The sequence below is a fragment of the Balaenoptera ricei genome, chromosome 21 (assembly GCF_028023285.1).
Source record: "Balaenoptera ricei isolate mBalRic1 chromosome 21, mBalRic1.hap2, whole genome shotgun sequence".
Taxonomy (NCBI): domain Eukaryota; kingdom Metazoa; phylum Chordata; class Mammalia; order Artiodactyla; family Balaenopteridae; genus Balaenoptera; species Balaenoptera ricei.
In genome coordinates, this window is record NC_082659.1 from 28,455,516 (window position 1) to 28,469,178 (window position 13,663).

Consider the following 13,663-nt stretch of genomic DNA (forward strand, 5'->3'; position numbering starts at 1 on the left):
AACTGTAGGAGGCTGGAGCCAGCTTGCTTTCAGAGCTCTAATTTTAAAACTAAGTACAGCTTCCATCCATCGGCCTTTTATGTCTATTCCATTAAAATATGCTTTAATTATGGATCGACCCAGGGTCTGGCATAGTAAAACTATCATTACTCTCCTGCCCGCGTTCCTGAGTGATGCTCTGGGTAAAGGTGATCAAACCTACATTCATCTATAATACGGACCACAAGGAGGAAAGGAGGGAACGATAATTACCAAGCACAGCATGGCAGACGACAACAACAGTGAAAATCTCGTCTTTAAGTATGGAGCTGATTGTTTTGCTTGAAGAGAGTGACGTGCTACAAGCCTAGGGTCAGGTCAAGAGATATTGAGAGCAAAAGCAAAATGTGCCCGGACGCACCTCCAGACCTGCCGTGGTTAGCACTTGCCACCTTGGAGCTGACCTTCACCGTGACCTTCTGTTGTGACCTTGGTGTGCAGATGGGCGCTGCAGAACGTGAGTCACGGTGTGCCAAGGTTTGGACCATGACCTCACCACCACCAAGTGCAGAACGTTCATCACCTCCCCCACACATTGTGTGCAGCTGTCAGCGACCCTGCTGACTTCATTGTAAGAGTTCCGGACAGGTTCTCCCTGGGCCTCTCTTCATTCATTCATTCATATTTTTTTGTTTGTTTTGACGGAATTTCAAACTTAAGGAAAAGTGTCAAGAATAGTACAGGTGACTCTTGAACAACACAGGTTCGAACTGGGTGGGTTCACTTTTTAATAGTAAACACTGCTATCTGTGCTTGGTTGGATCCATGCATGTGGAACCACGGATACGGTTTTTGACTGCACAGAGCATTGGCGCCCCTAAACTCCCGTGTGGTTCAAGGGTCAACTGTATAAAGAGTTCCCAGTTCTCCCACACCCAGATTCACAAATGTTAACGTTTTACTACATTTACTGTGTTCTACTCTTTCTCCGCATGTGCATGGAGAGAGACATGCACATATGGAGAGAGGAATTAATAAATACACATCCACATATATTTTTTTAACCATTGTGAACAAGACGTCCCTCTTCCCCCTAGATGCTTCAGTGTGTATATTCTAAACACAAAGTCTTACATAACCACAGCACAATTATCAAAATCAGGAAATTAACATTGATACAATACTATTATCTACTCTGCAGACTTGGTTCCTATATCACCTCTTATCTGAATAATGTCCTTTATGGCAAATGAAAATCCAGTTCCATTCACTTCGTTTTGTTGTCACATGCCTTTGGTCTCCTTTGATCTGGGGTAGTTCCTGAGTCTGTCTCTGGTTCATGATATTGACTACTTTTAAGAGTGCACATCAGCTATTTTGCAGAAATGTCCCTCAATTTGGGCTGCTAGTTGTCTGATAATTCTCATGATTAGATTCAGGTTATGTATTATTGGCAGGAATGTTACAGAAGCGATGCTGAGTTCTTTTCACTTTTTCTTATCGGGAAGTATGTTCTGAAAATTCATCCCATTACTGGCAAGATTAACTTTGATAAGTTGGGTTAGGTGGTGTCTGTATAAAGTCATGTTTCCCCTTTGTAATTATTAAGTACCTTGTGGGAAGATACTTTGAAACCAAGTAAATAGTTCCTTTTTGTTCTTAAAAATTTCACCAATTATATTAGCATCCCGTTCATAATTCTTAACTGAGTCAGTTATTAATATGATTGGTTGTCAGATGATGACTTCCTACATTTATTAGTTGGCTTCCTATTGTATGGAAGAGTTTTCCCATCCCACTCATCCATTCATTTATATCTGTATCTTTCGTGGGTTCTTATGTTATTCAGTGGCTTATCATCATTTACTACCATTATTCACTTTGATGCTCAAGATGTTCCAGATTTGATCAGTGGAAACCACTGGCTCCTAAGCTTGCTTCAACAAATATTTGTGAGTGCTTGCAGCCTATATGAGGCACTGGGGTGCGGGAAATGGGTACAACAATGACCAAAACAGAAAAAAAAAAAAAAAATCCCTGGCCTTATAGAGCTTACATTTCAGTCTGTGGAAGAGAAAAATAAACAAATGGTATAGTGCATTGGAGGGCAATGAGTGTGAAGTCAAAGAAAAACAAAGATCAGCTTTTGATATAGGAATGTTGCAGTTCCACGGCTCAGGCATAACTGGGGAACGCCTTGTTAGTAGGTGTCATTGCAGCAAAGGTCTGAAGGGCACGAGGGAGATAATCATGGGGATGTCTGGAGGAAAATTCCAGAGCAGCAGAAACAAATGCAGTTCCTCGAGGGGGAACAAGCTGGCATTTTTAGTGGGATTCCTCAACTCAGTATCATGAGTTGAGGACAGACCATGGAAGGGAAGCCTGAAAGCACTGCCAAGGTGCCTTCATTTCTTAGAGTGCACATCCCTAAGGCATTGGGGACTCTCTTAAAGCACGTACTGAGATAAGAACCATCTACCGAATAAAGTAGCCATCTCAAAAACACAGTTGCTATAGAAATAAGACTCATAAAAAGGTAGGAGAGGTGGGAGTTCAGAGTTGAGAAGCAGAACTTTTATGCATGGAGCACATACTAGACGCTTTTTAGGCTTTACTTCTTTTAACTCTAGAACAATCTTAGAGTAGGTATTATGTTGCATGGGAGGCAAGTGAGGCTCTGAAAGGCTTTCCCTTCTGCCACCATGTCTGGTTTTCATGCCACAGGAAAGGTCAGACGAGGGGTGTAATATCAGGGATGATGCCACAAAGTGAGGACACAAGAATGTTCTTTTCATCCACATTCTATGTTCTCTGCGGCTCCTCTTAGTTTCCCCTGCTGGTAACTAAACAGGGTTAGTCACGTGGGGCTTTCTGTCTTGCCAGATTCCCAAGCAAGATGCTCCCAGGCCCTTTACCAGCACCCTTTTCCTGCCATGTATATTTATTTTGCGGTTGGGGGCATCAAAGCTGCAAAGCTGGCAGAATTTTCTCCAGAATTCTCAGCTGCACTGCGAGAGCAGAAATTTGAATTCACAACCATGTTTCCATAGAGTTACTCAACAAGCCACCTGCTTACACAGACCTGGCTCTTAAATTATTGATCTTTTTGTATCCGTAAGCATTCGTAAACATGCACCGCATATATATGGAGAAAAAGGCAGGGGGGTGGGGGACACAATGAAAAAATTAAATAGCAAAAGTCTTACGCCACCAGACTTTTCATACGGGAGGGTGTGTGATGCACTGACATCGTTCATATCACGGTCCTGAAATCGCTGCTCTTATTAGTTCCCAGTTATTATTAGCTCACAGCTATTTTAGAAAAATGTGTTGCCTTTTTTCTTTTTTTAACACCTAGCAAGAGCACGAATACTTCCTTGGCATATACTGTATAATGTGGGCAAACTTAAATGCCATCCGTGCTTTCCTCACAAATCTTTGGTTTTGCCCAATTAAAGCCTTCTCTCCTCTGCTGTCTTGTCCCTAGATGTCCTAGGTCTGTATTCATGGCTACACTTGCACTACATCTTTTCCTCCATCTGTACTTGGGATGTCACGAGAGCCAGCAGTTTGACCAGCAGTCTCCTAGTGCTAACAGAGAAACAAAGTGCCTCTGTTCACAGGGATCAGGAGCCTGCAAGTCAGAAATGTGTGGTGATTTGGCTGCCATCTCTGTGATTGACTTCTCTGTGACCTTATGTTGTTACCACCTGTGCCCACACAGGCGTGTGGAGAGCTTTAATTAATATCTGTAAATCTCCCTGATTGCCACAGATAGAAGGTGGCAGAAAAGGGCAAATTATTATTAATTGTCGGGGAAAAAAAACGGAGAGATCAAGTTTTGTTCCTTCACCAAAGACAGACCTACATGCACGGACACCCTTTTCACAGTAGGAGGATTAGATGTGTCTTAATTTACTTCCTTTGCACTTCCGGAAATGCCCAATGGCTGCCTAATGCAAGGGCCCACCCCAGTCCCCACCTAAGTTTCTCCGGGCACCATCTCTGACTCCTCATGCTGCTTAACGTTATTACCGAAAGGAGCCCTGCTGTTCACAATGAGTGTGAGAGTTCACCTCATTAGCTGCTTTCCATTCACTTGGCATTAAATAATTCCCCCAGTTCCCATATGTTTGAATAATATGTTCAACAAGGGGGGATCATTCTCTGAAAGCGATTAAACAGTTCTTTTAGGAGAGCTTGTCGTTGGTCACTCAGAAGCACCCCTGCTATCCCTGTCTGTGAAGGACGCTGGCGGCAATTACACAGAAAGCACTTAACCCTCTCCAGTGGCGGCAGGCAGGCAACCACACACAAGCTGCCACCTCGTGCTGGGTACAGCTCACGCTGCAATTTTACATTTTTTTCAAACCTCAAGTATAGCGTTCTAGGCTGTTCACAGAGCATTTGTCATTGCTAATACAGGACTTTCCAAACCCACCCCACCTCCCCGACTTGCCTGCCCTGCTTCGACATATAAATGCATAAAAGACATTTTCAGTTTAGTCTGTGCTTTGCCTGTATGGGAAGAATTGATAACTTTGGTTTGCCTACGTGGAAGGCTGAATTTTCGGAAGGCAGCTCCAGTGCTTCTTGGGGAGGGAAGAAGACCCTGTGATGGTGTTCAGGTCTATTTTAGATACAGTAGATACAAGATGCTCCTTCTAGCTTATAGGCCCCCGTGCCTTTTATCGCAACAGTGAATTATAGATAATGAGGTAAAGTGCGGCCATGACCAACTGGAGAGGGAACAAGCAGTGTCAACAAAAGCAATTCAGAAATTAATGACATGTTAGGGGTACTCACAGAAAACCTGTTTGTTTACACAAGATCACAGACAAGGTAGTATCTTTCAGTACTGATTCCATCCTGCTCAAAGGGTTGCTTTTTTGACCAGGGATGACATTTCTTAAATGTCCTTCCTAGGCGAGATGAGAGAAAGCTTAGGTAATAATACCAGTCCTAGCTCTCATGTTGCATTGTTCGTCTGAGAGTCCTAAACTGCTTTATGGACTATATTCTGTATCAGTATATTTCTTTTTTTTTTTTTTTTTTTTGTATCAGTATATTTCTTACAAGTGAAAATAAAGGGGAAAAAAATCAACCGGCTTGTTCAAAAACATATAAGCAGTTGGGGTAAATGAGGAGACTTCTGGGTTCTCATTGATTGCTGTCCTGTGAACTACCCCATTTACTCTTTGGGGCAGAGATTAAAAACAAAAGACACAAAAATGGAAGAGGGAGGCATTCAGTAAGGTGGTATTTATTTCCTTTTAGTTAAATTTCTTTGATCTGTTTCGTGGCTCTGCCTTCCTATTGTAAATTATTCACAATACAGAAAAATCTGAACACCAGGTTTAGGTAGAATGATTTTAAATTTAGAGCTAAAATAGGAAAGAGATGAAACATATATATTTATGTATTTGATTATGCCGTTTATAACTGTCTACTGTGCTATTGCTATATAACTTGTGTATCTGTGCATTGGCAGAAAATAAATGTTTTCAAAACCAGAAGAGACATACTCAATCCTGGTACGTTTGAAGTGTTGCTTTGTTCACAAAAATAATTTGTTTTGTTGCTGACTAGCATTAAACATATATATAGAATGTGTTGTTGGGAGAAAGGAGTGTGATGATGGTAAGATTACCAGATCGGTCATTTCTGTGAGGTCCTTGGCCTTGGTCATTGATAACGTTATCAATGAGAATAAGGATTCAGCAGCTGGTGTGTGACCCGCCAGCCAGGTCTTTGCTTTCTCCTGCTCTGCCCTGTATTTCTGAAGAAGCATTTGTCATTTTGTTTTTCAAAAGCTAGATTTGAAATCTAGGCTCAACCTCAGTCTGTGTGCTTGAGCAGTTCAGGATAGATGGCTGTGGTCCAGAAGAGGCATCCTCCAGGAGGTGGTGTCACTCAGGAGGGAGTCCCAGGGAAGGATTTTGCTAAACCTGCAACTAAATTCTCATTCACATATGCCCCGCTCCTTTACCTGCTGCTCTCTTTTATCCTTTCCCAACCGTACAGCCTCCAGTCAGATGGATCTGAGGTACTCCTGAGTCCGGAAGTCACCTGTGGTCCCCCCGACATGACTGTCACCACTCCCTTTGCCCTGACCATACCCCACTGTGCAGACGTCAGTTCTGAGCACTGGAATATCCATTTAAAGAAGAGGACCCAGCAGGGCAAGTGGGAGGTGAGACCTGAGTCTTTCTTTTTTAAAAAACGGGGTTTGGGTTCCACCCGTGGAATGGATTTAACTTTTACCCTCTCTTCACACAAGTCAGCTGTGAAATTTGTGAGCATTTACTTGTTTTTGGTGGCAAGTGTTCACAGCATCCTCGAGGTATTGGCTAGTGTTTTGGGGGCAGGGTGTGTGAGTGTGTGTGTGTGTGTGTGTGTGTGTGTGTGTGTGTGTGTGAGAGAGAGAGAGAGAGAGAGAGAGAGAGAGAGAGAGAGAGAGAGAGAGAGAGAGAGAGGGAGAGAGAGAATATGGAAAAGAGAGGCCAGAGAGGATACAGAGCTTTTTCTTTGGGTTTTAGAATACAGTTGTAATTACCCTCATAGACATGTACCCTGTGTATCTGCCGTTGGTACATAAGACTGTGACTCCCGCCTTTGTTCCCAGGCCATGTCCCTGTCTGAACTGACTTTCCTCTGTGGCTTCTGTGGGGTTAGAGAAGAGGCCCAAGGCAAGCAAGCTGGATTCATAAAAGGAATCACTCTATCTGTTTTTGCCATCATAGGGATTGTAACAAATCCAGGTTGAAGTATTCAGAAACAGAGTAGCTGCTAAATAGATGTTCATGAATTAATGAATGCATTGAAAATCACTCTATCTTGCCCTGTGTGTATGAGTACATGTAAGAAACAGTACAAGGAGAGGATAAAAGGGACAAAATGAGAATCCACAAGAGGAGAGTAAAGACAAGGGAGACCGCCACAGCAAAGAAAGATGGCAGTGGAATGACTATTCTTAGTGAAACCTCTGATTTATCTGTCTGATAGGGATTCCTTTGGTGTCTGAGGTCAGTTTGCATGAAAGCAGGTGAACTATCTTGCTGGAACACAATGACCTGTTCCAGCCCTGGGATCTTACCTCCCCAGTCGGTGCTTCAGGCAAAAGAAGTAAAAGGAAAATGATGTTTCTTGAGGAGAAGAAAATTCCCAGTTGCTTCAGTGGATGACATTTACCCTGCCCAGCTATGTCTTGAAACTCGCCGCTATTCTTTATTGAAAATGCATTCTGCTATTTATTCAGTTGTGGTACAACCACAGGCAAATTTCCTGGGGTGTCAAGTTCCATGGGTTTCATAAAGGGGTCCGGGTTTTGTTCTCTTTTCCATTACGTCTTGCTTTGCCTTGATTTTTACCATCTTCGTTTTTCTTCCCAGCACTTCCTCACGGTCATTTACATCCAGATGGTGTTAGATTCATGCTCTATCACATGTCACACATACCTTATCAGGGAGGGTGAAATATTCTGATACGTCTTATCCAAACCATTTATTGAATGGTCCCTCGTGAATGATTTTGATGGAATGAAAGAGGAAAAAATAATTTGAAAGAAAATAAATATTACCTTAAGGATAGGGAAAGAGGTTTTCAGAAATAGACCTTTATAAAAACATAAAAGTTTGCTCATTGATATTAATGTTCAAGGCTGTTTTGTTGTTGTTGTTGTTTTTAATTTGGCCTTGAACAAATTAACTGAAAATTGGAGAACTTTGAAAGTGACGTTTGTTATAATCTACTAAATCGAATCCCAACACCCTGAATATAGCCATTCCTTCGGTTCCTGATGTCGGCAGTTATTTTGAGAAAATGAGTTCAATAAAAATATTCTGAAAAAAATGTCAGGTCCTTGCAAAGTGACTGTTAAATCACATTTGATTTCCCAAGCTGAGAGAATTCAACAGACCTTTTCCCAACAGGAAGTGATGTCGGTAGAGGATGAATCCACATCCTGTTACTGCCTTTTGGACCCCTTTGCGTGCCACGTGCTCTTAGACAGCTTCGGGACATACGCCCTCACTGGAGAACCAATCACAGACTGTGCCGTGAAGCAGCTCAAGGTTGCGGTTTTTGGCTGCATGTCCTGTAACTCTCTGGACTACAACTTGAGGGTCTACTGTGTGGACAATACCCCTTGTGCATTTCAGGTCAGCCTTTTCTCTGTAATTCTTCTTGGGGTGTCATGAAAGCATGGGGTTTCCTGAAGATCGGTATCAATAGAGAATCTGATTGCAGAGGGTCTGGAAAATGAACCCACATCACTGGCTCGATGGGGAAACCTCTCTCGAAACAAGAGCTGTGTTACTATGTGTCCAACAATGTGCTGAGGGTACAAGGTACTTGGCAGTCAAGAGGAGAGAAGAGTTAAATGAACACATAAGGAACACTGTGTGCTAAACGAGAAAACTGACTCGAAGTATAGTTGAGATTCAGAAAACAGAGACCCAATGGCAAGAGAGGAATTGGAGAAGAGTTTTGGAGGACCCTCAGGGTACTTTCTTGCATGAATGAGATTTAAGAGCGAAAGAGGAAGGGATACCATGTCCAGAAAAAGAGAATGGCGTGAACCACAGGAACAAGAATTATTTGATGTACAGCAATCAGTAAGAAAAGTGCTTGATCACCTGAAGGTTGTAGTTGGGGAACAACAATTATAAAGCATACCTCTCAGCAGGCTGTCATGTGACATCCTGGACACACAGTCTATTAATTTTTAGGGTTACTAGGGCAGAGATGGTTGCTTTCCATTTTTGGTCCTTTTAATCATGCATGATTCCTTTTAAATTAGCTACTCACAAAGAGTGCAAGTTTATTAATAGCAGCAAAGATAATACAGAAGTGCCTGTGTAAGCTCTGCCCCTATATACATAGCTCTCCTGAGACATCCCAGATGCCAGCTATTCCAGTTCTGGATCATTAAGTCCATGATGCAGAGCTTTTTCTCAGGAACTAGCTTTTAAGACACTGAGCTGGAAAACTCATATTTACCAACAGAAGAGATACAGTGACCTGAATCCTGAATATAAACCAATAAAGGTGACACAGTGCCAACCTATGTGCCCAGATCTTCCCTGACTACCTCTTCAGTAGCACAGGTCATTATAAAGGGCACGCTTCATATTTGGCTGTTCACAAAAGGGACCTTTTTCATAAGGGGTGCCATTCTGTAAAGAACTTCAGTGTAAGCAGTTAAGCCTCATCCTAGGAATGGCATTTTAAACTCTTCATCTGCTTCTGAGACACCCTAATAAGAGGATTTCTCCAAGATAAAATACCTGACATTCAGTAATCAAAAATAATAAATTGACATATGATATCACTTGTATGTGGAATCTAAAAATATGACACAAATGAACCTATCTATGAAACAGAAACAGACTCACAGACTTGTGGTTGCCAAGAGGATGGGGGGAGGGAGGGATTGGGAGTTTGGAATTAGCAGATGCAAACTATTATACATAGAATAGATAAACAACAAGGTCCTACTGTATAGCACAGGGAACTATATTCAATATCCTGTGATAAACCATAATGGAAAAGAATATAAACAACAATGTGTGTGTGTATATATATATATATATATATATATATATATATATGTATGTATAAACAATCACTTTTCAGTACACGGTTTGCAAGGCAGCAGAAATAGAGACGCAGATGTAGAGAACAAATGTACGGACACCAGGCGGGGAGAGCAGGGGGTGGTGGTGGTGGTGGTGGGATGAAGTGGGAGATGGGGATTGACATGTAGACACTAATAGGTATAAAATAGATAACTAATAAGAAAAAAAAGTTTGCGGTACAGCAGAAATTAACACAACATTGTAAATCAACTGTACTTCAAAAAGAAAATTGAGGTTACTGCCACCACTGAATAGTTGTAAAATGCACCATCACACAAGTTGGATGTTTAGTAACTCAGACAGATTTTGAAAGCTGAGTAAACATGGAGGGCGGGGAGGATTTCCAATCTCCTGGGCTCATATGAGTAACCCACTGCTAACTAGGGTTACTGTTGACGATCTGTTCATCACAACTGCCTTGGAAGTCAGCGATCATAACCAGTTTGGAATTTTCTTTGAATAACAGTCTCACTGCTGATGTATATACCAGTGAGTTAGACATTTGCCCAAGGAGTTTCTTCTAAGGGACTTGCAGATAATGTATTTTCATTCCCATTCATTGCTCTCAGATTCTAGAAGAGCTCAACTGTTAACAGCTGAATTGCAGTGGGAATCATGAAAGTGAGGCTCAAACCACAGCTTTTCAAACCACTATCCATCCCTCTGGGTAGTAGACCCTTCTTAATCCATGCTGGAGAAACTGATATTCTCCCTCGAATTGAATATAAATATCTTTATTTCATCACTGAGAGAGATTTCTTAAAATTCTTTAATTTTGCTGTAGAGAAATGTTTTTCCAGTGGAGATACCTTTGGCCCCATTGGTCGGAATCTGATTACCTCCAGTGATTCTTTCCCTCTCCTATTATGTCAAATAAAGCTGATTTTAAAGTTGAGTTGGGTTGTACTTGTTATTGACAGGATGTATGTGACAGCTGTCGTGAACAGCAAAGGGCATGCTTCTCCCCTGGGCTTCCGAGAGACCATCAGCCTTGGTTGAATAACTTTTCTGGCCCACAGAAAGATTAGAACATAACTTGTAGCTTTTCTGAACACAACCGCTTACTCCGCGGTCTTAGTCTCTGAGTTTTGTGCAAGAAAGGAATCTTGCTTTCTGGATTTTTACCTTGCTAAGTGAATGTGTTCAGGACCTTGTCCCCAGGTTCATTTAAATGTCCTTCATATCCCAAATCATCTATGTCATATTTTTCATGGCTTCATATATGGTATTTAATTAGAGGGAAATATATAGTTACTAACCCACTAAAACAGTTCCACTTGAAGAAAGCCGTAGCAACAGGACACTTTCGGAACCTCTAAAAGACTTCACACATTAATATTCGCTCCCCCCAACTTGTGTGGTGTGAGCCAAACATCTCGTATGCAGTGATGACTCACCTTCTATAACTCGAATAGAACCCTAACTTCTTAATCAAAATTCATAGGTAGTTTTTTTTTTTTTTCGTGAAGCATTTCTGCAGAAATTGCCTACCCTGGAATTTGCCTCTGTTATCACTGTAATGAAAATGTTTGTTGTGATTTGGAAATAGAGACCAAGCGTGGCTGTGACAGTCGCTGTATTTATTGTAGTACATCTTTCATAGCTCAAAGTAATGATACATATGAGCCCAGCTAGAACGGGGCTTGTAACCAAGAAGGAAGCCTGGTTAAAGGACATGGTTGCATTTTCACCCCGTTTCCATCTCCCTGGGAAACTATGTCCCCGCAACTATTTAAAAGCCCACCCTCCCTCTCACTGGAAATCCTTGGAAGAAGGGCAGCTTCTAGACCCAACTCTCCTGTCCTCTTAGAACTAGGTGGGGAACTGGCAAGATAGTAGCCTCACCAAAAAATATTCCTTTATAGGATTTTAGTAATCGAACAAACATTCCTTCATTTTTTGCTGTGCCCTCCTTTGCCTCCTGCAGGGCTGCTTCCCATTCGCTCTGGGGATATTTCATCTGAATCCTAGTAGCAATTTCTTTGAATGACAAAAACAAAATGCCTCATGCGCCTTGGTAAGACATAATTAATTTGGTTTCAGATTTTTGAAGCTATGTTCTAATAAATACATCTAAAACCATCTCTATGGAAAATTAAATCCGCTCAGATAGGCTTTTTGAAAAAAATACAAATGCCATCTGCCTGAAGGTGAGAAAGGGACCAATGACTTGTCCTTCCTGCTCCTGTATTTCTGTAGTAATTAGAGCTGCAATTTTATGTTTGTGTTTGACATTGGCGCTTTTGATGAATTCAAACCAAAGGTTGAGGAATGGTGATATATTTTCAAAGTTGTAACATGTTAAGACCTAGGTTTTTGTTATTGTATTTTATTACATTCTCTCTCTCGTTCTCTCTCTCTCTCTCTCTCTCTCTCTCTCTCTCACACACACACACACACACACACACACACACACACACACATAGTTCAAACAAACCTTAACATAGGGAAAGGAAGGACTTAAGCACTTGCCCTATCTTAGAGGGAAAAAAAAACACAACTAATTTTTTTCTCCATTGCTCCCAGCACTCCTATTCAGTACCTCTGGGTCCTCATTACTTACTTGGCATTAATGGAGATTTAGAATCTAATTTCAGAGGATTTCCTCCAGATGTAGCTCTTGTGTTTATCAATAATACAACCTTGGAAAGTATCGTTCACGCAAAACATTTAAAGGAAAACACCACAGCGACATAACTTCTGTGTGTGTGTGTGTGCGTGCACACTTAAGTTCAACAGTTTTGGCTCATAAATATGTAAATTCAGCCTGCTTGTTTTAGTATCCCTGAAGCACACCTGAATATCGCTGCCTGTCTCATTAAATCAACATAAATGGCTCAGTGAGGCACAAAGCACAAGTTTCTCCTGGCTACAACTCCCAGCCCTGGATGACTAGCAACTGCCAATGTGAAATGATGAAATAGGAGAGACAGAAAAACCACCAACCATAGCCTTTAGGTACATCTTATATACGAGAAACCAGCCAGACCCTACCTTCTACTTTAATTAACACAGATATCAATTTAACAGTAGACTCAGAGGTTTAGCCAAGGGCCCTTATCACATAGGAGGCAGATAGGAAAAAATCAGATGGATGTCAGATTCCACTCTCGGGGTGATGCATCCGTGTGAATGACTCCGAAGGAGCTCAGCAGAGTTGCTTGTACCACTGATTCCCAAACCCGGCTGGACATCAGCATCATCTGAGAAGTATTTAAAAACACAGTGTCTAGGCCCAGCCCCTGAGCGGAATACAATAGGTTGAAGGGGCGTAACTGGGAATTCTGTGTTAAGTACAATTTATCCTATTTGGAGAGGGTTTTAAGCTTGCACCCTGAAACCAGTTGTGCCTTTACAAATATATAAATACAGTGATTAGTTCATTATTGGGCTTCTTCATTTTAATAAGTAATTGTTTTGTTACAAAATAGCTATAATTGCTTAATATTTTGTACAAGGTTACAAGACACTGTTAATTGTATGTAGTTGGTTCAGTATATGGAGATTAAAGTAAGCAAAATAAGAAAAAAACAGTAAAAATAAATTATGGTTGTATTTAAATTGGGGGCCCTAAAGCAGAAATCTTTAAGAGGTGCCAGTTTTCCTCGGTGATAATTGTAAGTGGATATCCATTTTAAAAATTCCTAATATCCTCCATTCTGTATCTCAGGGATGGCTTAGATAGTATATATAACCACAGGGCAAAAACTGACTTTTTTTTGTTAACTTTTTATTTTATATTGGAGTAGAGCCGATTAACAATGCTGTGATAGTTTCAGGTGCACAGCAAAGCGACTCAGCCATACTATACACGTATCCATTCTCCCCCAGACTCCCCTCCCATCCAGGCTGCCACATAACATTGAGCAGAGTTCCCTGTACTATACAGTAGGTCCTTGTTGGTTATCCTTTGTTAAATATAGTGGTGTGTACATGTCAGTCCCAAACTCCCTAACTATCCCTTCCCTCCACCCTTCCCCCCGCACCCCCAGTAACCGTAAGTTCATTCTCGAAGTCTGTGAGTCCGTTGCTGTTTTGTAAATACA

General features: G+C 41.4%; 1 protein-coding gene across 4 annotated transcripts in view; it reads left to right on the forward strand.

The window, feature by feature from the left end:
* Window positions 1–13,663, forward strand: part of UNC5D (unc-5 netrin receptor D) — a 608,576-nt gene that overhangs the window by 556,052 nt on the left and 38,861 nt on the right. For all 4 annotated transcript variants that reach the window (XM_059909243.1, XM_059909244.1, XM_059909245.1 and 1 more), the window contains 2 exons: window positions 6,004–6,172; window positions 7,911–8,138. In XM_059909243.1, coding sequence (XP_059765226.1) covers window positions 6,004–6,172; window positions 7,911–8,138 — 397 coding nt within the window. The remainder of the gene's footprint in view (window positions 1–6,003; window positions 6,173–7,910; window positions 8,139–13,663) is intronic.